At 42.5% G+C, this 25,030-nt stretch overlaps 1 protein-coding gene across 4 annotated transcripts in view; it reads left to right on the forward strand.

The window, feature by feature from the left end:
- Positions 1–25,030, forward strand: part of LOC121185668 (vacuolar protein sorting-associated protein 13B-like) — a 362,080-nt gene that overhangs the window by 169,876 nt on the left and 167,174 nt on the right. For 2 of the 4 annotated variants that reach the window (XM_041043972.1, XM_041043971.1), the window contains exons 26-31: positions 1,022–1,193; positions 3,384–3,498; positions 7,673–7,814; positions 8,835–9,107; positions 9,402–9,558; positions 10,162–10,273. In XM_041043972.1, the coding sequence (XP_040899906.1) occupies positions 1,022–1,193; positions 3,384–3,498; positions 7,673–7,814; positions 8,835–9,107; positions 9,402–9,558; positions 10,162–10,273 (971 nt within the window). Of the gene's footprint in view, positions 1–1,021; positions 1,194–3,383; positions 3,499–6,701; positions 6,769–7,672; positions 7,815–8,834; positions 9,108–9,401; positions 9,559–10,161; positions 10,274–25,030 lie in introns of those variants that run through there. The other 2 variants (XM_041043973.1, XR_005894381.1) reach the window with 2 other exon arrangements.

The raw sequence follows: 25,030 nt of genomic DNA on the forward strand, positions 1-25,030 counted from the left end.
GACATAATTTCCTCATCTGGATCCTCTTTAAGACACTGTAATCAGCCCAGCAGCTGTGTGCTTTCTAATTGAGATGGTTGATAACCTCCTCACCAACCACAGCCAGGCTTGATAACCATGACACAATCTGTCATTACCACACTGCAGTGGGAGAAACTGTGGAAAGAGTGAAATCCTGCAGTGCCAGAGCTGCAAATTGCCATATTGTCTGAGTCAACAAGGCAGATACATATTTGGGAAACAGATTTAGCAGGAAGAGAGCGAGAGAAACAAAACATGTCCCCAGTGCTGTCATCCTCAGTGCTTCGCCAAACCCAGAGTAATGAGATGAGAGCTCGCAGAAGGCAGTCTCCTCTGCCGCATCCTGCTTCGCCTCTCCGCCTCACCCCTCACCTCACCACCCATCTCCGGTTTTCATTTCCCATTCTCTCCCAGGCTGCACTAGAGTGCACTCTAGTGTGTCCTGGCACACTAGAGTGAAAGCAGGCCACGTGGATGCTGGTGGCTTGGTTTGGAGTTAGCGCCAGTGACATCTCCAGACAATGGTCCCTTTTCCCCCAACACTGCTCGGCTCTGAGCGGAGCTCTGCTCACCAGACACTGATGTCACTTACGCTCCAAAAGGCCTGATGGCTGGTGGTTGCTTTGTTATGGCTACATGCGCAGCGACGACACTTTTAAACTTACACACCCGTTCACCAAACACATGGTTAAACATGCACACAAGCAGACATACAAACAAACAGATGCAGGACAGATATTCCAGTTTTTAATTAAATTTGGAATTGTGCGTGTGTTTTTCCATAAAATGGAATTTCTTACATTGTTCTGCTTGAATGGTCTTTAACTCAGAACTTACTAAATTAAAATGCTCAGTGTTAATCATTCATATGCTGATATAACAATTCTAATAGATATAAATAGATATAAATACTTGATTCTACCACAGTCTTCAGGCTCACATCATGGCTTGTAACCATCTTACCTGCTCAGCCTGAACAGATCTTGTTTTGGTTCCCTAGGGTGACTCAGTACCTGCTGCAGACAACAGTCCGTTCGCCGACACAGTGACTTTGGAGCAGAAAACCAGCAGTATTGGTGGGAGCAGTGGGAAGGTCAGCCTGTGGATGCAGTGGATGTTGCCCAGGGTCACAGTTAAACTGTTTGCTCCTGACCCAACTACCAAGAACACAGGTACGTTAACCTTGGCATCATACTTGTTTCTCTTATTGTGCGAATTCAATGAATTGAACTTCAGCATAAACACATGGTATGTGGAAGTAGTAGTAGTGTGCATGGAATAGCTGAAGAGGAACAAGGTAGATATCATGAGCAGTTACAGTGATTATGAATAATTAAACATTAAATTCATTACATTAAATTAAATTTGCGATTTTATGAATCTGTGTAGTAAGACAATAGAGAAAAGTTTGAAAAGTAGGACTAGTTTTTAATTCAGATTTGTCTGTGTGCAGTTTGAAAGAGTGTAGGAAGCTAAGAGTTTTACAGTCTGTCTGTATCAGCATTTAAACAGATCATCTCCCGCCTCTTTTCTCAATCAAATATTAAGCACTCAGAGGGGAAAAGCAGATGGAGAGAAGAAAAGATGGAGGGAAAAGACAAATAAATAAACGGGTGATGAATCCCAAATGAACTGCCTCTTGTCCCCTTTAGATTTACTGGGGTGATGAAAGGCTAGTTTTACCTTTAATTGGTGGCTGTAATATTTAGCATCTGCCAACCAGATCGCTCAGCTTAAGGTCTTTAATGGTGGAAATGGAATGTTTTGGAGGACCTCACAGAGATGGTTTGACTTAGAGACATCCTAAATAGGCATTACTTCGGATTTGGGCTTAATATGTGCCATCTGAGCTGCGAGATGAACTTACCACTGGATTTTCTGTATGCAACACATTGAGCGTGTCATTGAAAACAAGACTTGTGTGTATGCACAATATCAGATGCCTAATATCACAAATACATTCTTTGAGATAAGTAAGCCACAGATATGACTGCAGACAATCTGCTATGATGTAATATGTTTTTCATCTGCAGAGGAAGTAAGATTCTTGTCTCTCTCAGAAGGGAAAAACAGCCATTCCAGGCTTATTAGTTCTCGGGTATAATGTTATGCTATTCTGTGTTGGAAGATTAGAGGTAGAAATTCAAGCATGAGTCTCCAGAGACTTTGCTAAAGGCACAAATCAGTGGTACGCTTTCCTTCTTTAAAGATGAGCCATCTAAGACGAAGGGACTAAAGGTTTCCAGTACTCTTACAGGGTGGGTTTAGAAAACTCATACATCAATATCAACACCATGTTCGGAGACTATGAGTTTCTGAGTATCTACCAACTTGGGAGAGTTCTTTCCACACAGTATCCACAATAAAGCTGACAAAACTTGTGTTTCAATATTAATAAGCCATTAGGAACCTCTGCGTTTCTCAGAATCACCACAAGGCAACAGTACGACAACAACCAGAGTTTTACATGCATGAAGTCCATTTTCCCAAGCTAGTCTGAGACTGTGGGACTTTCACTGTGGAAACAATGAGAGAGAACCAACAGTTAAGATCACAGGATTGGTTCAATACAAACTTAATCAGTTCCTCTGTAAAGCTTACTCACTTTGCCTGTAGTGGGTGGGTTTGTTTGTACACAAGGTGCGTAGAGGCACGCACATACATTTTTATGAATACACACACGTATGTGTGCATGCGTGTGTATTTACACAGCCCTGAATATGTCTGCATACATAGACTCCAGCTTTAATCAGCCTCACTCTGGTCCAGCTTCAAAAACACACTGTGTGTCTACTGTGCAGGAACTGACCACAGCACCTGGATCAGGGCCAAAGGCAAGACCTGGACAGGGTTAGCTACAGTACAGGCCCTTGCCCACGGAAATGAAACTCACCCACACGCATACGAAACTTGCTCTTCTGACGTCCAACTTCAGCATTACTGACTGTTTGCCAAGTACAAGGGTGGCCATGCAACATGCTAAATCCAAAAAAAAAAAAAAAGGGAGACAGTTTCTGCTTTCACAGCTTTGCAAACTAAGGATTGATACACAATTAAGCTGCCTAATGAATGAATGTCTCTCCACTGTGATTTACTGCACGATCTTAAAGGGTCGATGTGTTAAAATAGGCCAACTGATAGGGGGCAACATATTACCCGAAAGTTGATGTGTTCACCCCTACTGTAGGAAACAACGAAATGCACTCTTTGGGTCAGTTCGTTAGCATGCTAATTTCAGTTGATATCCCTGCATCCCTGTACTGTTGATGTATTCTGTTGATGATCTTTTTTCATTTTTAAATGTTTTAAACTAAAATACTTTGTGTTTAACATTCTGTTCCGTTTTTCTGTGTCTCTGTCAGAGATCTGTGTCATCAGTGAACTAGAAGACCTGAGTGCCTCTGTAGATGTTCAGGATGTTTATACAAAGATCAAATGTAAAGTTGGCAGCTTCAACATCGACCACTACAGATGCAGGTAGAGTATGTCTAGTACATGTAAACACATATAAATATGCACACATGCATTCAGGTTTTTGCTAAACTTTAAGTCAGTGAGCAGAAATTATGTTTTGTTGACAACGTCATGTACATGTACATTATGTGGCAGCGGCTGACGCGACAATACAGTAAAACCAGGGACCTTCCAATTCAGGGGAAGTCTCTCTCTCCACGAGGTCACCGTGCTGCCCCCACATGCTTGTGTTGTCACAGACCCAGAGTCTACACACACAAACTTGCGTGTGCACACACACTTTTACCACCAGTACCACTAACACTTGGTCTGTTCCCACTTCTGCTCATATGGGTGATTTTTCGGATTATCACCTCAGTGTCATCATCTTTCCAGACAGCTGTTGTGGTGGTGACCACAGATTAACAGACAGATGGACAGACAGATGGATCAGCAGACTAGACGGATGGGTTGAACGGGGCTCTGGGCTGGTCCAACTCTGACTCACAGAGCAGAGGAGTTCAGTCAGTCAGTCATTTTCTCTCAGACTGCGGTGTCTGAATCGATTCACTGAAACATTAACACGTTGTTAGGGGAGGAAAACCACTGGGCGATGTTCCACTACATCCTTATGGTAATCTCTCCCCACGTCAAGCTCCAGTCAAAATGGGGTAATTTAGCTCTGGGTTCTGAAATTATGAAAACACATAGTGCAGCATAGTGAAACTGAAGCTGTGACTAAAGATTTCTAATCTCTTTTTTCTTTTTTTTTTCCATGCCCCACACACACATTCTTGCCATTAATTAGAGAGTGGCCTCATTTTCAATATCTAAATCCTTTTTTTTCCCTGTATTTCTTTCTCTTTGCCTTGATCACATACATCTGTGATGGAGTCAGCAGCTCCAAGTGCACACTGTGTACGTGCCTGAGGTCTTGTTCTGTTGGGAAGAGACCACTTAGCAGGAGGCAATTCTCCCTGTCTTGGTCTGAGGAGATAATGAAACCACGATCTAGCGCTCCACCATGTTGCATCCAGCAGAGAGTGTTTGTCTGTGTTTTCAGGTCTGTGCCTGTGTAGACATGTGCCTCCTCTGATTGAGCCAGACAGTGAAAGGGAGATGGACCTTCCGGGCCCTGCGCCCATTTCAAACCCCATCATTAGCAATCAACGGTCTCACCACTGATCTGATAATAGAAATTGATTTTGATTTGCCAGATTTTAAAAATCACCTTCACTGGGTCCTAGGCATCTCAGTACAGGTCAGAGAGGGACTCAGGCGATGGTCTTGGCTTTGAATCTGACTTTGAATCTGACAAGATTTTCACAGACCTCCCTGTTTCACTATAGTCAGCCGATTTATATTCTGTCAGGCCACATGTGTTTCATACAGAATGGAGCACCACCCCAAGCCAGGATAATTTCAGTGATTACACAGTTTCAGGGCGTTAAGGTGTTGTGGGTCATATCATACAACTCAGCTCTCACAGGTGTGTGTCTAATTGCTTCTGTGACAGAGCCAACGTTAATCTCTTTAGTAGACCTCTGTGCCTTCCTAAATAGATAATGGGTCAATTTTCTCATTTCTAGGTTATTTCAGTTTAATGTGCATTTAACAACATGGTCTCAACGCACTTTTAACCGACCAGAGTTCTGGCAGGGGGAAGCACTCCATCATCCAGTTTACAGTCAGGGCTGTTTAGGACACAGTGGAGGGCTCCTGGCCGACTCTAATCTGTATCATCCATGTATACGAGAGAGCCCACAGGGGTTGGAGTCCATATTAATCATTCTGAACAGATAATTGTTAGGTATTTCATCACCCAGCCCAGGTTATTTGTGCGCAGTGGGTCAGATTAAATCAAGCCTGACAGGAAAAATGTTTCATCTGGCCTTCGATATCTCGCTTATGGAAAATGAATGGAAAGTTAGATAGGGGAGGCAAATATGGGAGGTAAATATATAATTGAATGCTTGCTTGTATCAAAAATAGGAGGAGGACAAGAAAGGGTGGAGGAGTAAAGGAAAATGACATAGAGGGAGTTCTAAGGGAATAGAAAATAGCATCCTGGACCAGAGGTGGGGGGAATTCAAGGTAGATAAAGATGTAAGGGAGTGATGGGGTGATTAGGTATTAAACGCTGTAGTGGGCGTTCACTATCCTTATGGAAGTTCAGATCTAATGATCTTTCCAACTTCCAACAGTTTCTTCTCTCCCTTGTTTTCATGTGGTCTTGCCTAGCGGTGGTGCTCCTTCAACTGTTCTCAAATACAAGGACAACCCCCCCCTCCCTCCCCCAAAGAGAGGACAGCCCGTGACAGTTCACCCTTAGTCGCTCCAAGGAGCATCTCACACAAATTGAAGCTGATGTTTTCCAGCTGTTTTGCAAATGGCTGGGAGCGAAGGGTGACTGGCTGAGTGCGGAGAGAGAAAAGAGGAATGATGAGCTGTGGGGGGTCCATATGTATTTGTCACTCTTTTCACATAGAGACACACACACAGAATGAACTGACGTACACATGCAAGATAATGACGCATGACACACATTCACATACAGCCACACACTCACAGTCACAAGTAGGCACACTCCTCACTCACTGATCTTCTACTAATCTGTTGGGGAGTAATAAAGAGGGAGGGAGACGGGGAGAGTGAGAGGGTGGTGTAAAAGAAATGCTGCAGATGGTGTTAGACATTTTCATTGTGGGAAACATTTGTCATACAGGTTTTGTGCTTGATTTGTCAGTGCAGAGCAACTATAATAATAATAATATGTGTGTATTTTATATAGTTTATATAGTTTTGTGTTTTTGTGTCTGTCTTCATGTTAACTTCTTTTGATTTCTGCGTTGCAGGTGCTTTCTGCTTCTTATGGATGGCCACTACAATTCATGGAAATCTAATGTCACAAAAATGAACTATGCGTTGCACTGTTCATGTCCAGATAATTTCCTTAAGTTAATGCACAAGTTGCGTTTTTATTACCATCTCAAAGCACAATCTAAAATGTCAAAGTAAGGGTAATTTTGTAATTTTCTGCAAGTTTCAGTGTACGCCTCTAGGCTGCTGAAAGTTTGATAAAAATGTTAGTATCAGTCTGTGGCTGGTTTATCTAAATGCAATTTTGTAGGTCCTGTTGCCATTAGCGAGATATTATCAGGCCCTGCCACAGCAGGATGAGTAGTCCCAGACGCCCAATTTAAGTTTGGCCTTGTGTGTCTCTCCAGACCAGGGCATGCCTGGCACTCTGGCCACTATGAAGGACTCATTCTGCAGTGCAAGGACACGGCCGTGGTGAGGCTTCTGCCTGCTCCACAGCAGCCATAGCAGCCTTAGTCCTCTTTATACTGTGCCTTTGCCATTCTGCTGCTCCTAATCAAGGTCCCTCATCTCTGCTGGGGCTGGACAGACAGGAAAACGAAGAAAGTCATGAGAAAAAAACACATTATTTTTGGCTGTAACTCTGGGTCAGCTGGTGCGGTATTTTCCCTCACCTTAAGATTTTGAAGAAAACTGAATAATATTCCAATTAAATTCCACTCCCCTGTCTCTCCAGTGGCTCTGATTGGCTAAATAATCAAGCCAATGAAATCTGGTGACAGCTGGTCTTGTGTGAGTGTGTATGTATGTGTGGGAGAAGACTACAACATAGGTCTCTGTTCTCTTGATGATGAAATCTTATTCTGGTGATGGTCTTATACTGGTACCTAATGGATGAAAATGGTACATAGTTTACATTATTTGAACACTTGAATTAAAACAGTTAAGAATGTGCACTACACAAAATGATTTAACACTTTATCAAGTATTTTTTCTTAGAATTTATCTTATGTACAAGTCAGGGATTTTAAGTGCCTCTAAATTGTACTTTTTCCATTCAAAACACTTCTCATCCCAGAGTGAAACTTTTGTTTTAGTGTCGTAATAGCTGGATAGTATAAGACCATAAGACCGTACTGTAGCTGGTTCAAGCTGGTGCCTCTTCCTTTGGTTTTAATCACTTTACTCAGCAATCAACTTTTCAAGAATCATCTTTAAAGTTTCATTCTTTTCTTTCTTTTCTTCCCTATTTGTCATTTTTCCTATCTCAACACCTCCAATTACCTCCTTTCCCCCCCTCCCCGTGACTTCTCGCTGTCTGTGTCCCTTTTCAACATCTATTTTCTCTCTCTACCTCTTTCCCTCTCCTCACCTCCAGTATGGAGGATGGTGTTCGGAGCTCAGGCAGCTGTGGAGGGGTGGTCCTCTCTTGCACTGACAAGCTGAACAGACGCACTGTGTTGGTTCGACCCGTCAGCAAGCAAGACTCTTTCAGCCACTTCTCTGGCTTTTTCCCACCTGTAAGAATCCAGTTCCTCTTCATTTTAGTTGACTCTGCTTATCCTCCACCAACAGTGGCCTAAACGAATAGTTCAGTGTGTTCCTCAGAGATGTTTCAAAAGCCAGTGCTTTAATATGGATTTAAACAGTTTTAGTGTTGTTTTGGAATTTGTCACAAATTCGTAAACTCAGTCACCTTATGTGCTAAAGGAAAATACATCTACAGGTAGTTATATAACACACTTGGTCTGTGAGGAATGTATTCTAAACTTGAGAATTTGATTATCTATGTCTTAACATTTATCATAGAACGTCTCTTTTATAAAGAGCTTAGAAGTCCACTGTTACTGGATGTTTTTGCAGATTTTACCCCCATGTGTTAAATAGATCATATCTTTTAATTGTTATTCTCTTTTACTGAAGATGTATGTAAGTGATTTCTTTCTGTGTTTTCTGTGTAATCATTCATATGATTGGAGATATGGATTTTCTGATCAATCAGAAATAATTCAGCCTCAGAAGACAGCTACAATCATTAATTGGTTTTACAAGAACTGAATCATAATATTAAGCGAGGCTGGTTCAATGATCCAATCTAAATTACTGCACAGAATATGGATACATTTGCTCAAGCACCCTTTTTAGTTAGTAGCTTCAGCTTGGCTTTTTTAGAGTTGCTCATGGGAACACAGAGGGCTGTGTTTTTTTGGCTGAGGTCTGAGGTCAAGTCTGGCTGAAATTCAGGGGCTAAGTCTAAAACCTGGCTTTAAACAAAGCACGGTTGATGTTAAATTTCTAGTTTTTTCAAAATGATTCAGCACAAATTTAATCAATGTTTGTAAATCTGGGCTTAGTCATAAAGATTTAGACTTCACAGAACAAAACTGAGTATATTGTAAAATCGACAGTTATTTTTAGCCAGGCTTAACCCTCATCCGAGAAATCAGACCAAAATAACACAGTTTTACTTTTTGTCTGGGATTGCTTTGTGTGATGATACCTATCATTAGTGTGACTTGTCTTGTCTCACCGCTGGCCAGACGGCAGCCAAGGTCCTGGAGGGCTCTCACCAGCAGCATGGCTTCCTGTCGATCACCTACACTCAGGCGGTCACCAAAAATGTCCGTCACAAGCTCACCACTCGGCCTGAGAGACCAGCACGCAGTAGTGCTACCACTGCCAGTCAGCGGATGACCAGTGATCCTCTGGCAGACGGCTCACCTCAGTACCTGAGAGAAATCTTGCTGACAGCCCAGCCCTTTGATGTGGTGCTATCCTGTCCCTTGTTGGCCACCGTAGCAGGTGTACTCCAGGTAGAAAAAAGTGTCTGTCCTTTCTAACAACTGTGTACTGTAGTATGTTAAGACATGGTTCACATCAGGATATTAACAATAAACAGATGTTATTTCTTTATGAATAAATGTAGATACTGAAAACACTGTTTCTACAATCATTTTTCATTTGATGATTTAATGTAGTTTGTCAGTCTGCTCCGTGATTAGGATTTATTTCTTTTTTTGTTATTTGAATCGGCCAATACATAACAAAACTTATGATTACGATTTTATGAATTGATCATTTATACTTTTGACATGATGTCTTTTCAGGCTACTGTACCGAGACGTTACAGAGAGCGTGGGAAGTCAGCAGGCCAACCAATGAGAAGCCACACGCTGACGTCTCGGTGTTTGCCTCTCATCTACATCAACACCAGCGTGATCAGGGTCTTCTGTCCTGGAGTACAAGACAAACATGCAGCATCAGGTCAGAGAATTATTCATCTGTTTTGAAAGTATACTTGTGGGAACATGGTAACACTGTACAACAATAGGACAGTATTATGTCACAGGCTGTGTTTTGGAGTCTTCAGGTCTGTGGTGCCTTCATACAGGCACCACAGACCTGTGGTGACCATAGTATGAAAGTCCCTGTCATGGTTGACAAAACATAGCAGCGCCACCACAGGCTGTGAAGAAGGAACCACAATTAAATATACTAGAATAAAATCACAGTCAGAAACGTCATAGATGCGTGGAGCCTTGTTTCGTCTGCCGGTAGCACCGTAATGACTTATAGTGGTAAGACTGTATTTTTAAGGCTATATAAGGCAGGGTGTGTGTGTGTGTGTGTGTGTGTGTGTGTGTGTGTGTGTGTGTGTGTGTGTGTGTGTGTGTGTGTGTGTGTGTGCGTGTGTGTCTGTGTCTGTGTCTGTGTCTGTGTCTGTGTGCTTGCCTGAGTTCTTGGCTCTGTTATGATATATTTACAGAATTTCTTATAATAATTTATGAAAGACAAGTGTAGTATATGTCCCTCTGCATTCAGTGTATTTGATTTGGTGTGTGTGTGTGTGTGTGTGCATCCTTGTAGATCCCCATGTGAAACAAGAGGACACCCTGGTATTAAAGATGGGTTCCCTCAGCATGGCTCCTCAGGCTGATAACCCCCTGACCCGCACCGTGCTGCGAAAAGACATCTATCAGTAAGACACTCTCTCTCCTCACTAAAGCTTCTCTGCTAAACTGATGTTTGGGATTTTGGTTGAGACAGGAAGATGGGTATTTACTGTTTCAATATAAAAGCACTGTTAAAAACCAAGCAAAAAGTGGATTTATTGCTCTGTTTAGGGGGAAATATTTTTATAGACTAATTTATGTTACAAGTTTTTTCAACTTAAAAATGCAGTACAATCAGTCACACGGCAGTTTAATACATTTCTAGATTTATGCAGAATCGTCAGACTTCTCCACTTCCTAATAACATTCCTTGCATAGCCTGTTGATCGAAAGAAGACAGTCCTCATTTAAACCTTTTTTACAACTATGTTTCCGTCTCCTTTGTTTGTATGTGCTGACTTATGCTATGTTTATCCTGTTTCTCCAACACAAGACAAAGTTCAAGGCATTTATTACTGAGTTTTCCTCCCAGCCTCCCTCCCCTTCTTTCTTACACATTCTAACTCTCCTGTCTGACACCTCTCCTGTTATTAAATCTCATCACACTTACACAGTTTTCTAACATTCTGATTTGAAAACACACACGCCGCTGACTGGTAGTATTAGACCACCACAAAACTTGCTAGGTGACCACAGTTCATTAAAGTTGCCACTCACATTTGTCTGACCTCAAGTCACACTCCATAAAACCTGTTGTGAGGCAAGTGTTTTTGGTGTGTATGTGCCTGTACATGGGTGCACATCCATGGGTGCCCTCACGGTATTTGCTGCCTCATGGGAGATTTTTAGGGTGCAGCAAATGACAGCACTGCATTGTGGTTAAGCTGCCCCTGTAATGACGGAGAGCAATGAGTGACACCTTGGGGCACAGCTCGGCCCTTCAGCTGAAACACAAAACTGTTGACACAAGCCTCCCATGCCATGTGGATCAAAGCTGTGAGGCAGGGAAAATCTGGACTTCTGAGGGAAATAGCTCAGCGCAAAACACATTTCCCTACTATAGGCAACTAAGAGAATCTGGATTGTGTCATAACTGCCTCAAAACCGCAGCCCCACAGTGTGTGTGTGTGTGTGTGTGTGTGTGTGTGTGTGTGTGTGTGTGTGTGTGAGAGAGGGAGAGAGAGAGGGGAGGGAGCAGTTGTGCGAATGGGCAGATATGGAGCTGGCAAACACATGTAATGAGGGAGATAAAAGTGGTGCCTAATGCTTTGTGCAGCTGCAAGTGAGCTGACACAAGATGTAAAACTGAGAGAGAGAAAAAAGAAAGGTGGACAACAAAAGGAGCGGAGGGGCCACTTTAGGCATCATTGCTGCCTTCAGTTGGTGGAAGTGTCACATGTAGGGAGATTGCATAGAGCAGGGAAGCACATAGGGTCTAAGCCTATAGGCAACGTGTAACCTTCAAGGCAAGACTGAGAGATATACCACACTGTGTCCAACCTGGTCCAGATTTCTCCCAGAGGACCCAAGCTGTCTTCCTCACAGCCTCTCATTTACTCGTTTGATGTATTGGAGCAAAGAATGTATTGATCAGTAACCATAGCTACTGTTTTGCAGGGACTTTTGAGGGGGTATTTTTTTTTCATCCCCACCAGTTTCACACAGTGTACCGTGCTGAAATATTTGCTGTTTGTTTTGGTATGTTTTGGTACAAGTTAGCTCAGCTAATGGGATGTAACAACTCTGTTTCCACGGAAACTGTGCCTAGATTTATTTTGTTGACATGTTGGCCATGTTGTTATCATGTCAGATGATAAATGACGATCTTGTGGGCATGGAAAATAATCTGGAGTTTTTCTCAGCGTTTCACCCGAAAAACCAGTGAGACCAGCCATGCAATTTCACCCCATATTGGCCAGTAATGTTCTGCCTCTGGTAGTTACAGGATTGGTGGCTCTGTGGCTTTGGGGCCTACATCTGCTCATAGACGTAGATTACATCGCACGACGCTCAGCCCTGGACTGAACACGCACACGCCACCGTGTAGCCCTCCACACGCAGCCCACACACACACACACACACACACACGCAGGCATACAATGTACACAGTCAGGCACACATGCGCATGCAAACATAATAAGTTGCCTACACTTTGTCATGCATTCGCACCCAAAAGTGAAGTGCGCACAACCACATACTGTACATGTGTACACAAAATACACATACTGAATGCATACTCTGTCACAAACACTAGCAGCAGGCATGGCCATGTGTACAAACACACCCACATTCAGCCACCCCCTTAACCTCTGCACACAGAAGCCAAGAGCCACCACTTCCCTCTCTGCAGCGAAACCCAGGAATTATGTCAGACCACTCTCTGTGTTCATCCTTCCACTCCTAACCATGCATTATCCTTACCACCTTCCCTGTTCACATCTGCCCTCCAATTTAGGATGATCACACTTCTGAGTCACATGATTGAAAACAGGGGACTTGTTGCCATACCATTACCAAGCCCTGTCATGTGCTTTATCTGCGCTTAGTTCTACTGTGTGTGCTCTCCCAAGTCGAATAGAGAAAGTCATCGTGAGAGCCTGTAATCATGCAAACCAGTGTGTGTTTACAATCTATAACCAACTGTGGCTATAGGAAGACATATTGTCTTTGAGCCTTAGTAGCCATTTGCTGCAATTCTGTTTAAAGCTCACCACTAATGACATCCGTTGTCATAACTGAATGACTGACCGAAGCGCCTATGCTGTTATTGTCTACTGTGCAAGAAATGATTGCCTCACAATGTCCAGGATTTGCCGTAATAACACCCTGGGAAGAGTGAAGGCTAAAATAGCAAGCATGTGTAAACATCCTGATGGAGCATATCTTGATACTCTTCTACTAACACTGTTTCTGACACACTTCAAAGCTCCTCAGCTTCTCTTTCAGCCTCAACATGTTTTGGGCACATTATGTATTTATCATTTCCTCAAAGAAGCTAAAATAAACCTGTTTGACGGTAAAGCTGCGGAGCTCCGTTGGTATCCACCAGCAGATTCATTTGGTAACAATTAACACAGTTTCATTTGATCATGTGATGTTAGATGCTGTTTCCCTGAAGGAGCAGGTCCCCCAGGGCTTCTTTACCAAGCAGGAATTATGACACAGAGCTACAGGCTTCCCCCTCTTTCTCCCTCTTCATCTTCAGCTACAAGGCCGCTGTCAATTTACACAGCTGAAATCATTTTCCTGTCTTGAAAAAGCTGCCTTTTTCCAAGTACATGAACGCCGGCCCGGGGATTGTCCAGCATGCGTTCAGCCCTGACTTTCTTGTGGTTTGGGCCCTCTGCAAAATCTCACTGATCTTTTTCTTGCCCACTCCTATTTTCTTTCATTGTCTCACTTTCTCTCTCTCTCTCTCTCTTTTTTCCAGTGAGATTTTTTTTTTCACACATGGAACATTTAATTGAAAGCTTCTTGTGTACTGGGGTGAATGGGGACCACTCTTTCAAACACCCTAAGAATATTCGGTTTCCCTGCTTAGGGGCATAGAGACATGTTAAAATGTCTCTCTGTGAGGGTTAAAACAGATAATGTGTTTGCTAATATCAGGGCCTGATACTGACCTTAAATAAACTTCACTAACCTTCAGTTACATATTTATCAATAATTCTTTACCAATAAATAGTTAATGGAATTGACTAATGGTTAGCTAATTGCCTTTGTAATTAACACTAAGTGATTTTTTTTGAGTCATTTGATGACTTAGTTGTTTTTTATCTGACCAGAATTGATTGGTTGCTATGCAGTTAAACACATTTTTATATTTTATGCAAGTAAAGCCCCTTAAAAAAAGCTTTTTTTTTTTATGTGGCTTGATTATAAATTTGTAACAGATTTTTGCAGCACTGAGTAAATATGTGGGAAAATGAAAAACTTTTTCTGGACTTTGAAGCTTTAGTTGCCCTTAATGCAGTGCTATAATGAGCCTGATGAAGGGCTGAAAGAAATGTTCCAAAGATTTGACAGAAGTCGGGGTTCAAACACTGATGCATTTAGTCTTTAGTCAAGTTAGTCTCAGTTAAAATGACACTATTCCTACACATGGTCTCCTGTTTCTGCGGGTGAGATCTGACTCAACATTTAGTGTTAAATTATGGAGAAAGTTAGGATTGAAGGAGCAGTTTCCTGATTCACCAGTGATAAGAAGAGTTGTATCCAGTTGCCATTTGTGGTATCCATAAAGCTGTTTTTATGTTTTGTTTTGTTTTTTAAACTGAGTTAAATAATTAGTATCCAAGTAAAGTTCAAACAATGAAAGTTTCCTTTGCATATTTTCTTGTGCATGAGTATTTTTCCCTCCCCTTGTGACTGCCTGCATCCATGTGTCGGCACATGTTTCTACATGTGTGTGATTGTGTCTTAAAATATCCTTCCACATTTCCCGACATCCCCACACCTAGATGACACAGCTCTAAATTCCATCGCTTATTCGATTACCTCATGGTCTGTCCGAGGGAGACTCGGGGAGCATCCCGCTGCCACACGATATGGTTTTTGGTTTTTTGTTTTGATTAGTTCACATGCCTGCATTTCTATGGTAACGGCAGAGAAGGCTGCTGTGTCAGTGGTGATGCAGCGCCAAGTCAACATAATGTGGCTGTATCAATGGACTCTGCTTCAGTCCCCCCTCCTGCGTCTTTTTCTAATACACTTTCCAAAGTATGACTGTTCTTGCTGTAGCATTTTTTTTGTATTTCCCTCTTTTTCTCCCTGCTTTCTGTCCTCATCCAGTGATTGTGTTTCTGTTGTTTATAACCATCTTACCTGTTTAGTATTTATTTTAGTGTCCTTCTTCCGTCCTTCATTCCTTCCTTTCTTCCCTCCCCAACGTTCTTTTTAATGTTCAATGTGACTAACTCTTCCTGTCATGCTTCCTTTTTCCCATCTGCCTCTATGTCTAAATAGCTCTTTTTCATACTTCCATCCAGTTCTTTCCAGTCTTTCTCACCTTCCTCTCTCCTTTTTTTTTTGCCACAACTATTTTTTTCTCTATGCAAGCATGTGTATTTGTTATTTCCTTCCTCTCCGTCGCTCCAGTGTTGGTTAGACTGGTCACAGTCCCAGCACACTGTGGTCAATAAGCCATCCCCTTATTGCTGTTGAATGGCTGCCTGGTTAAGCCCATATATATGTCCTAATAAGTGGTTGTGATGGGGATCTCCCCTCCACAGATAAACACAGCCTGCTGAAGCCAGGACCCTGCCTGTTACTAATAAAATTTCCTGGCAGTACATTACATGCACCCTTCTCCCACAGTAGCATCCTTTCCATGGCAGGGGATGTGCGGAGGGAGGAATAGAGGGATACAAGTCCCTGAAGAGGTGGGAAAAGGAGAGAGGTGTATTTCCTTTCCTACTGTCTGGCAGTAGGAAAGAAAGTGATTTCACCTGGTCAGAAAATGATGGGAAAAGAGATGTATGTCTGTTTTTCTCCTTCTCTCTGTAGCAGAACCTGCACCTGCATTGACCACTTAAATAATGTTAATGTTTTACATTATAACATTGAGGGAGCTCATTTCTCTGTCATATAAAGTGTTGTTAGCATACTATGAAATGTACAATATAATGTGAAGCTAACTATGTAATTTGCACCTGTTAATTAAGTGTCACTCTGTGGTGGGAACTGTCATTACTTTGTTCTAAGTGATGAAGATTTCAGCTGCACTGGATTTATAGTTTTACAGTTACAAGACATTAGATCGGTCCTATAAAAAAATTTATTTCACTGATTTTTAATTCAGTTGATTCATTCAGCTGTAGAAGCAGAGGAAGCTTTTCCACTTTTATTAATTTGAGGCAGTAGGAGTGAGAGACGGGTGAAAGCAGGGTGTAGAACAAAGCTGCTTATAGGCCTACAGCACATCAGCTCCGTTCAAAGGTGCAAACCTGTCACAGCATCAACAGTCACCTCAGTAAATTCACCAGCGGTCACCAGGGTTCACATACTGCTGCTGCTGCTGTGCTAGTAGTAGGATTAGGAGACCCTGCGAGTTTTATGCTCTGTAATCTCTTGTCCTCACATTGAGAAAAAAAAAACTATGAATGATCCTCTCAGGCGTCTGCATGACAGCTGCAGCTCTCTGACTTTCTTTTCTTTTCAGATGAAATGCCATTCTTTTTTGTACGCTCTTCAGCTGGTCCCCTTCTTTCATGTCTTTCTCCTCATCTTTCTTTTCCTCATAAAACCCAGAGTTCCCAGCAAATGATTCATTAGATGCTTCAGTGCACACTTGCCTCATCACTCACTTTAGTCGGCTGCCAAGTACCCCATTTCCCCGTTTGTTTACACCAGCGAAAAGTGTGCCGCTTTGCTTCGCTGCCGCAGCGGAGGAGAAGAGCTGCCTGGGCCACACACAGTGACACCAGGACCTACACTTATATGCTCTGATTTAGGAGTTGCTTTAAAAACTCCCCTGGCTGCTGAGCAGGTTTAATGATAAACTTCTCTCAGCTGCAATGATGGTAATATCTGAATCACCAGAATTAAAAAATAAAAATAAAATATAATAAAGAATGAAACTTCCATTGCAGAACAGCCTAAATGATGAGCAGCATTCATACAGTAAGTGAGCATTTTGGATGCACCAAAATTGCATATAATAGTAGCAGCTGTAATAGTAGTGCTGAAAGAAATTATGTTGGAAATGACTCCCTGCATGTGTAGTATGTTACTACACAGTGCTTTGAGTATGCAGAGTAGCATTATGCAGTAAAAGTGGTGTCTGTGGGGATTGCCCAGCCAGACATGGGCCATTTGAAATCTCTTTATCTATTTTTGTCTTTACTTTCAGGGCTTTAAAAATATAATCAGAGGATCTTAATTTCCTAGTCTACACTCTTGCTATTCTAAATTTTGTCTTTTTGTGAAAATATGCCAGTGTGTCATTAACACAGAACTGTGGGCAAAACCAAACCAACTGAGTAAATCTCTTTAATTGCATTGGTCCTTTTTTGGCCAACTAGCTGTTCTGATCTTTTAGCTGCTTCATGTGTGTATATTGATGTCATTACTGCCGCTCTTCTGACTCTGCCTTAAATATATGTTTTTACAGGAATTCCCTTTTGATACTACATGCTTGTCTTAAAGTGCGTGTAGTTATAGTGCGTTACAGGCAAGTGCTCAATCATCATAATGTAATCCAGTTGTCAATCTAAGCTTTTAGGGCAGAAAGAGGGAGATGGCACTGAGCCATGAGAGTTTGCTGTGAACCTCCTAACAGACCCACCCAGCAGTCAAACAGAGGTAAAGTGGCTAATAGTGTTAAAGATTGCATCAATAGGAATGTCTCTGAGGGATCACAAAGCCTGTGCTTTGTTCTAGTTGTCCTCTCTTTGGGCCTGGGAGACAGAGGACAGAGACATTCAGTTGAGATGATTAGCGCTAGACCTTTCGTGGTCAACTGTAAATCATTTAGCTCCACTTGTTTCTCTCCCTTTCTTTTAATCCTCTACTCGCTCACTTTAGATGTACACCCATGTTCTCCCTCTCTTCTCGGGAGAAAGAAGATAAAATAAGCAAGGATTTGAGGGTCAGCCAGAATAAACATTGCTTTTTGTCAGTCCAGCAAATGAAACACCTGGTGCTGGTAAACGCAGAGGACATATTTCACAATGCCTCGACACTCAGGATTAATGCGACATCAAATTGTTTTAAAATGGGGACAGCCGCTACCCAGAGTAAATCACACGCCCCTTTTTTTATTAAAGTTTGCCCAAGAATTTATGTTTTATTTCAGACAGGATAGCCTGCACAGAGCTGACTGATGAGACTGGGAATGGGTTCATAAGGGCTCATGTTGAAACAGCCCTGAGACAATGTGTCGTAATATGAACAGGAAGTTTAGACTCAGCCACTGAATACTGCTGTTTCGGGTGGATTATTTCCCCCTCCACCATTTTTTTTTTCCGTGAAGTAAAGTGATATTTGTCATTCTTTTCTGTGGGAACCAGTGTGATTGATAGATTTTTCTGTTGCCCAGATGATACATAAACATATCATGCGAGCTGATTTCCTGGAAAGGGAGAAAATGCCATTTTCCCTCTCCGCTATAAGTGAGAGAGGAAGACTTGGTTTGTGTTTGCGGAGCTAATGTTACGAGAGCACAGCAGAGGAAACCAGATGAGTGTTAGTGGATGTGATCATTGATCTGGGACACAGAGTACCTGACCGCTGTGTAAAGTCAAGTAAACCACTCAATATGAGGCTATCAGTCTTTTTAAGGGTGTACTCCACGCTGTCCAGACTGACCACCAGCCATCCCTCTTTCTGCCTAACTACAGATCTTTGAATAGATTATTACAAGTAAAATTCAAATGAATAATGAGAAAAATCTGTGATTTATAATTGTATATATAATGGCTTCAGACCCTCTAACTGTTTTCACACTTAATTGTGTCGTAGATTTAAATGGATACTGTTTTTGCCCATCAATCAACAGTCAGTAATCTACAGTGAAAATGTCTTTTTAGGCTATGTTTGCAAATTTATTAAAAATCAAAACATGAATTCTATCATTTACAAAAGTATTCAGATCCTTTAGATTGCATGCAGCATTGTCTTGCTGAAAGAGGAACTGTCGTCCCAGTCCCAGGTCTCGTGGAATCTGCAGCAGAGAAGGACCTCTCTGTATTTGGCTGCATTCACCCTCCCCTCATTTCTGACCAGTCTCCCTGTCCCTGCTGCTGAGAAGCTCCACTATAGCCTGATGCTGCCCTACCAGGCTCCACTGTAGGGATGGTATTAGCCAGGTGATGATCAGTACCTGGTGTTTGCAAGATACAAGCTCTGCCCGAAGGGTTGTTGTAGAGGTCTACAGAGAGTGTCTTGGTCTTCATCGCGCGTTTTTTGTCCTGACATGCAGTGCAAATTATGGGACCTCATATACACAAGTGCATGCCTTTCTAAACTGTTCAACCAATTCAATTTGCCTCAGGTGGACTCCCATCTCACTGATAATTAAACAAACAGAATAGATCTGATCTTAACCTGGAGTGCCACACAAAGGGTCTGACAACTCTTGTGATAAATAAAAAAAAAAAAACATGTTTCGTCTTTATAATAAAGTGTCTTAAATCTGAACCACCTCTCTTTCTGTACCTCTAATTCCACTTATCCATCATTGCGCAGCTTTTGACCAGAACTCTACACCTTGTGTTTAGCCAGCAGTCTCTTGTACTGTATATGAGTAGGGAGCTGTATACAGAGTCTTGTGTGCTGTGTTGTGGTGTCTGCTGCTTCTGTGTACAGCCTGTGGTTCATTCCATAAATATCTGTGGCCGCTGTGATGTTATTCTCAGGCCCTCTGCTCTGTGAGAAGATTGCACCACAACACTTGTATTCCTCGGCCTGCAGTTAGAGGTTTAGAGGGATTTGGAGAGAGAAAACCTCAGCCTGGGCTTTTCTATACATTTTTATGGCCATTTTGATGCATATGATTCCGATATACTGTACAGAGAAAGGGGAGAAGAGGGAGAGAAACGGGTATTAGGACCCACCACAGGGGAATCAAACAAGTAAACCACAACTTATTTTCCCCTCTCTGTTATGGCTCAGAGTTGAGTGGCTGTAGGGAGAGCAGTGCGGGTCCCCTTTGTCTTTGGGGCCCAACACTTCGGTCCAGCTGAAATATCTTAATAACTTTTGGATAGATATATATGAAATTTAATATGGACTTATATCATCTAAAGATGATGAATTGCAGTCATTTTGAGAATGCCTCAGGCTTTCCTGTGGTGAGATGATGAGGTCATTGAAACTGTCCAGTCCATAATCATTGTCCTCAGAACTCAACCTTTCATGTTGCATCACCCATAGGCTGACGTTTTCATTTGTGTGGAAGATAAGCTCTGTAATGTAATGGTTGGATAGCCATGAATGAGTTCCCACTGTGCTTCTCTTTATTCTTTCTGTATTGTGGTTCCCTTTTCTCTAGCACCACCCGCAATAACAGTAACTGCTATGCACATTTTCATTCTCACCAGAAGATAGACCCTTTTTAATTTTGTTAACAATATGTCCTTTTGTCCAGCACCACCCAGCTATGGTTCTCATATTCCAGCTGACCAAATGAACTCCTTAACCCTGAGCCTGTGCCTTACAGTTACCCACTTCACGTGTGAGTCCTTTTCAGTGTAAAGCCGAAACACTTGCGGTATGAATTCCCAACAACTGCCCTTTCTTTGTTTTTTTCTTTAACATCTGTCTGTGTGTTGCGGTTGGAGGCCGCTTTGCATTCCTTGTTTGGTGGCACTCAAGGTGACGGACCTTATTTGAGAGCTTCCCGGAAACTGCTCTCGTGTTTTGGCATAGTGCTGTCAGTCAAGTCGGAGTGCATGCTGACAGAGGCGAGCGGGATCACCCCTCAGCTGTCCTGCCCTCATAAAAGGGCCTGATCCAGGGGTTGACCACCTGGCTGCAGGACTTCAGCCTCAATGAGTTTGTCTATATGTGTGTGTGAGTGTAAATGGTTCATCCTGAAGCAGGATATAAGGGTTCTAAGAATACATCCATAACACCAACCTAGGAAGCTCTGTGCTCAACTGCAGCATGAAATACACACACATACCAGTGTTACCCTGTCAAAGTCTGGTGTGTGTGTCTGTGTGTAGATGAAATTCTAAGTGCATATGTTTTGTGTATGTGCCTGTGTGTGTGTGTAGTCCGACCTCAGCCTTGTGCATTATTATGTTTTAGTTCCTCTTCTCCCTGCTCATGACATGTTGATGTTCTGGCATCCTGTGTGGTTGGTTTGAAGCGCTCATTGTACTGACAACAGGGAGACTGACTGGCCAGTCACACAGCAGTATCAGAGGCCAGGTGGACTGTCAGGGGAATGTAGGAATACTGGGTTACTAGTTACTTGATAGTCAGTATGTCTCCTCTTTGTCTAGTTTCTTTCCATAGGATTTCCATGGAAATATCTGAACGTGAGCCATGTGTCGATTTGCACAGCAAAGCCTGGGACGATAAATTTGGAGGGAGAGTTTCTGGCAACGTTTTTTCCTCACAGCAGTGAGGCTTTGTGTGTAGTTAGAGTGCAGTGCTGTTATGGTTGTAAGGAGTTTAGTTCTTTGGCATGTGATACAGAATAGTTGCATTGATACAGGATTGTAAATATGGTAGTGTGCGATTGTATTGTAATGTGTTTTCAGCAGGAACAGAAACCTATATGTTCAGTTTCTGTATATTTACAGCTCTTCACAGTAATGTCCTGTGTGTATTTTGGTAAGCATGTGTCCATGTATATGTGTGTTTGTGGTCAGTAGTCTCCTGCCAAACAGCAGTTAGCAGCAGGCTACACAGTAGAACGTCCGACCGGAGCAGAGGCAATTGGAGGATCGAGTTGTATGAAAGAGAGAGAGAGAGAGAGAAAAAAAGAAAAAGAAGTCTGCCTCAAGAAAGAAGGAACGTGCAGATGCTTTCAGATGTCCATGTGTGAAGCCATAAGCTCTTCTGTGGCTCTGGGAAGCTCTGAGAAAACAGTGGTGTAATTGCCTAATGCTTGTGTAATAAGAGGCACATTACAACCCCAGGAGGTCCAACCAGACTTGAAAGAACCAGAGGCTGGCACTCAAGTGGGCTGAGAACTGTCTTCCTCCTCCTGGTCTTTAACAGTTGTTTTTAATGCTTCTTGCTCAATACCAAATAGCTTATTTAATATATATTATCAACTCAGATACATGTGTTTGATTTGTCCCTCTGTGTTCATATGTTTTGGTCCTGTTCCACCACTTTTATACCATCTTGCGTAACACACAAATATTTGTCTTAAGTAAGCGAATGCAGTTTGTGGAAACTGAATATTCTCTGTTATGCTCTTGTGGTCTTGAGGCATTGACTTTTTAACAGTCCTTACTAATGTACCTGTAATAAGATTTAATGCATCAGTAACTGTTTAAGTTTCTGTGTAGTTTGAGGACCACACTCCTGGTTGATCCCACGTTTGTGCTGTTCTGAGTGTCTGTATGAACCACATGTAGAATGCAGATTATGGTTTTAGATTTTATAGACTGTCCAAATCAGGTACAGTGGTGTAGTTGCCCAAAGTCGGCACAAAGAAAGTGACTCTCCACACAACAAGTGTTCACTTAAACTTACTACAGCTCGAGATTAGTGAGCTGGCAGGTAAGAGCAGGGTGAGGATAAAGCTTTACAACAGAGAACTGTGTGTGTGTCTGTGTGTGTGTGTGTCTGTGTATGTGAATGTCAGTCGTGTTACTTCAGCTGCAGGTTTGAGGGAACCACAGAGGGAAATGTGAAGCCACCATGTAGACATCTCTACTGCGGTGGTCCCCTTTCTTCTCTCCATAACTTACCCCACACACACAAACACACACACACACACACAACAGACCTCCAATCAACACCCCACCCCTTCACTTTATCATTGCACGCATGCACGTCTCTAGTTACACACATGTAAGCGGAGCAAAAATTATTAACTCGAGCAAATATGCTTTGCACCATATATTTTTGCTGAAATGAAATGTCCAACTGTTGGCAAGACTTCCCTCCATTCCTCAGTGATGACGAGGAGCCAGTGTTTAAAGAATCATTGTTCCCTCCTTGATATTTTTCCATCCTCTCTTCGACTGAGAAGGCATGTGAAGAGCTTTGAAAGGACATTTTTTTTTTCTCATAGGTCTCACATTATGTGTAGCCTGGTAATGGATTGATATTATTAGCATTTTAAAGATGAGAGGTTTTCTTTCTTTCTTTTTTTTTTTTTTAAGAAGAAGGCTGGTTTGAAGGCTGAGGGAGAGCTCCAGCTGACAGGCACATGTTGGATAGGTAGCACAGTGAGACACACTGTGCAAACCTCACTGTCCTGTCTGGGCCACCACTGGGCAAATTATGGATTTTTGCTGCCACAATTACAGTTTAATTTATTTCTATTTTTTAAATATAGAATAGAATGAAAAGCGCACAAACAAAACATGTCGGCAGTGAGTATTTTCTGCACTATATCTTTAAACCCTGACAAATACTTTGATGTGCTCTCTGCAGTATCCTTTCTTGACATGAATCATTTTTATTTGCCCTTAATTAATTCCTCTTCCTCTCCACCCAGCCCTAACGGGCCTAGTTCAACATCTCATATAACGCCTGCTTTGTTTTACTCCCCTGTCCATACATGATTCAGCCGTCATGTGTCCCCACATTGCACTTCTCCTATCCCCTCCACCCACGTGCCAAGTCATCACACAGGATGTTGTTTCTTGTCTTTTCATTACCCTCTTACCTTCTCTTTGCTTCCTCCCCTTCTCCTCACTCTCTCACTTCTCTCTGCCCTGTCCTGCAGAATTTCCTCCACCACTCCCCATTCTGCTGTTTCTATATCCTCGCTCCTCTGCCCCCTGTCTCTCCCTCTTCTCTGCAGGATGTTGTTGAACATTTTCTACATCTGCCCTCTTCTGTTCTTCACCTCCCACTGTATTTGGTCTCCTTGTTGCTCCCTCTCATCTGTCTCTCTCTGGTCAGCTCACAGGATGCTGTACAGCATTTCCTGCCACCAGGGTCTACAGGAAAGAGGCTGAACACGGGCTCGTTTGATGTGCCATCTCCTCTAATTTTTTACACCTGGACTGTTTGCTATACAGATTTTCTGCTCAACAGAAGCACTACTCATTCTCCCTCCTTCCTTCCTTCCTTCCTTCTTTCCTTCCTTCCTTCCTTCCTTCCCTCTACACCATCCTTCAATTAGTTTCTCAATCTCTCCCTGCAGCCTCTGACTACACAACATGCTTTTTTGTTCAGTATGCTTTTAAGACCTAAGGGGGTATAAACTTCCATTCCACTGAGGCGCAGGGGGCTGTCGTCTTCTCATCTCTCAGTTCCCTCTAATAAAACCAAGGCCCAGTCCGGTTGCCAGCTCAACGCAGACAGCTCTTTAGCTCTGTTTTGCATGTTTTTCTTTTATTATTTTGTCCTTTTCTCTTTGTTTTTTTTCCCATTAAAGGTTCTCAGTGCCTGCAGCTGTTTGGATGATGGTCAGAAGTTTTGGCATTGTGCTGTTTGAATGCCATATTTTCACAGCACTGCCTGTTTAGAGTTGTGGTTTGTCAGGAGCCTGGCCCGCAGAGGCCACTTCCTCCTCACTGTTCTAGAGTTGCTGTACCAAAACACTGACTGGCAAGAGAGGAGAAAAAAAGAATAAGATACTAAGAGAGGTAGGAGAGATAGAAGGAGAAGCAGACAATTAGAAAATGATTGTGGAGGGAATCATGTACAGATGATGTGTGGATAAGATACAACAAAAGACAGAATGGACAGTAAGGAACAGGAGGTGAGGTGCTGCAGCAGGAAACTGTTGAGGGAGATAATCGCTTTCTATGTCTTTCAGCTCCCTTAGCTTCTCTCTCCATGTTGTGGTTATCACATTCTGCATTGTTCTTCCTCCTTATTGGAACAAGGTGCGGTGCCAGAAAACACACCAAGCAGCCAGGCTCAGGCTGATTCCTAGAGAACACTGTCATTCCACATGTAAAGTATGACAGGCACCAGATGAGGCTGATTGAACGCAGCCTTTTAATCCAGCCCTCGCCTGATGAAGCTCCCTCTGTTATGTAGCCATTTCAGCAAACCACCTAGATGCTTGTAGAGGAGTCCACTTACACCTTACCTCTGTTTCTTCTCACTTTATATTTCCATACAAGAAGTGAGGAAGGCTTTCACCTCAATTAACCCACTGAAGTTGGATCATTTGCTATGCAGCATAAGCAGTGGGACTGGTGTGATGAGTGCATGATGCAGTCACAGTGATTTTTGTTAGTGATTTGTGTTCA

The sequence above is a fragment of the Toxotes jaculatrix genome, chromosome 8 (genome assembly GCF_017976425.1).
Source record: "Toxotes jaculatrix isolate fToxJac2 chromosome 8, fToxJac2.pri, whole genome shotgun sequence".
Classification (NCBI taxonomy): Eukaryota; Metazoa; Chordata; class Actinopteri; family Toxotidae; genus Toxotes; species Toxotes jaculatrix.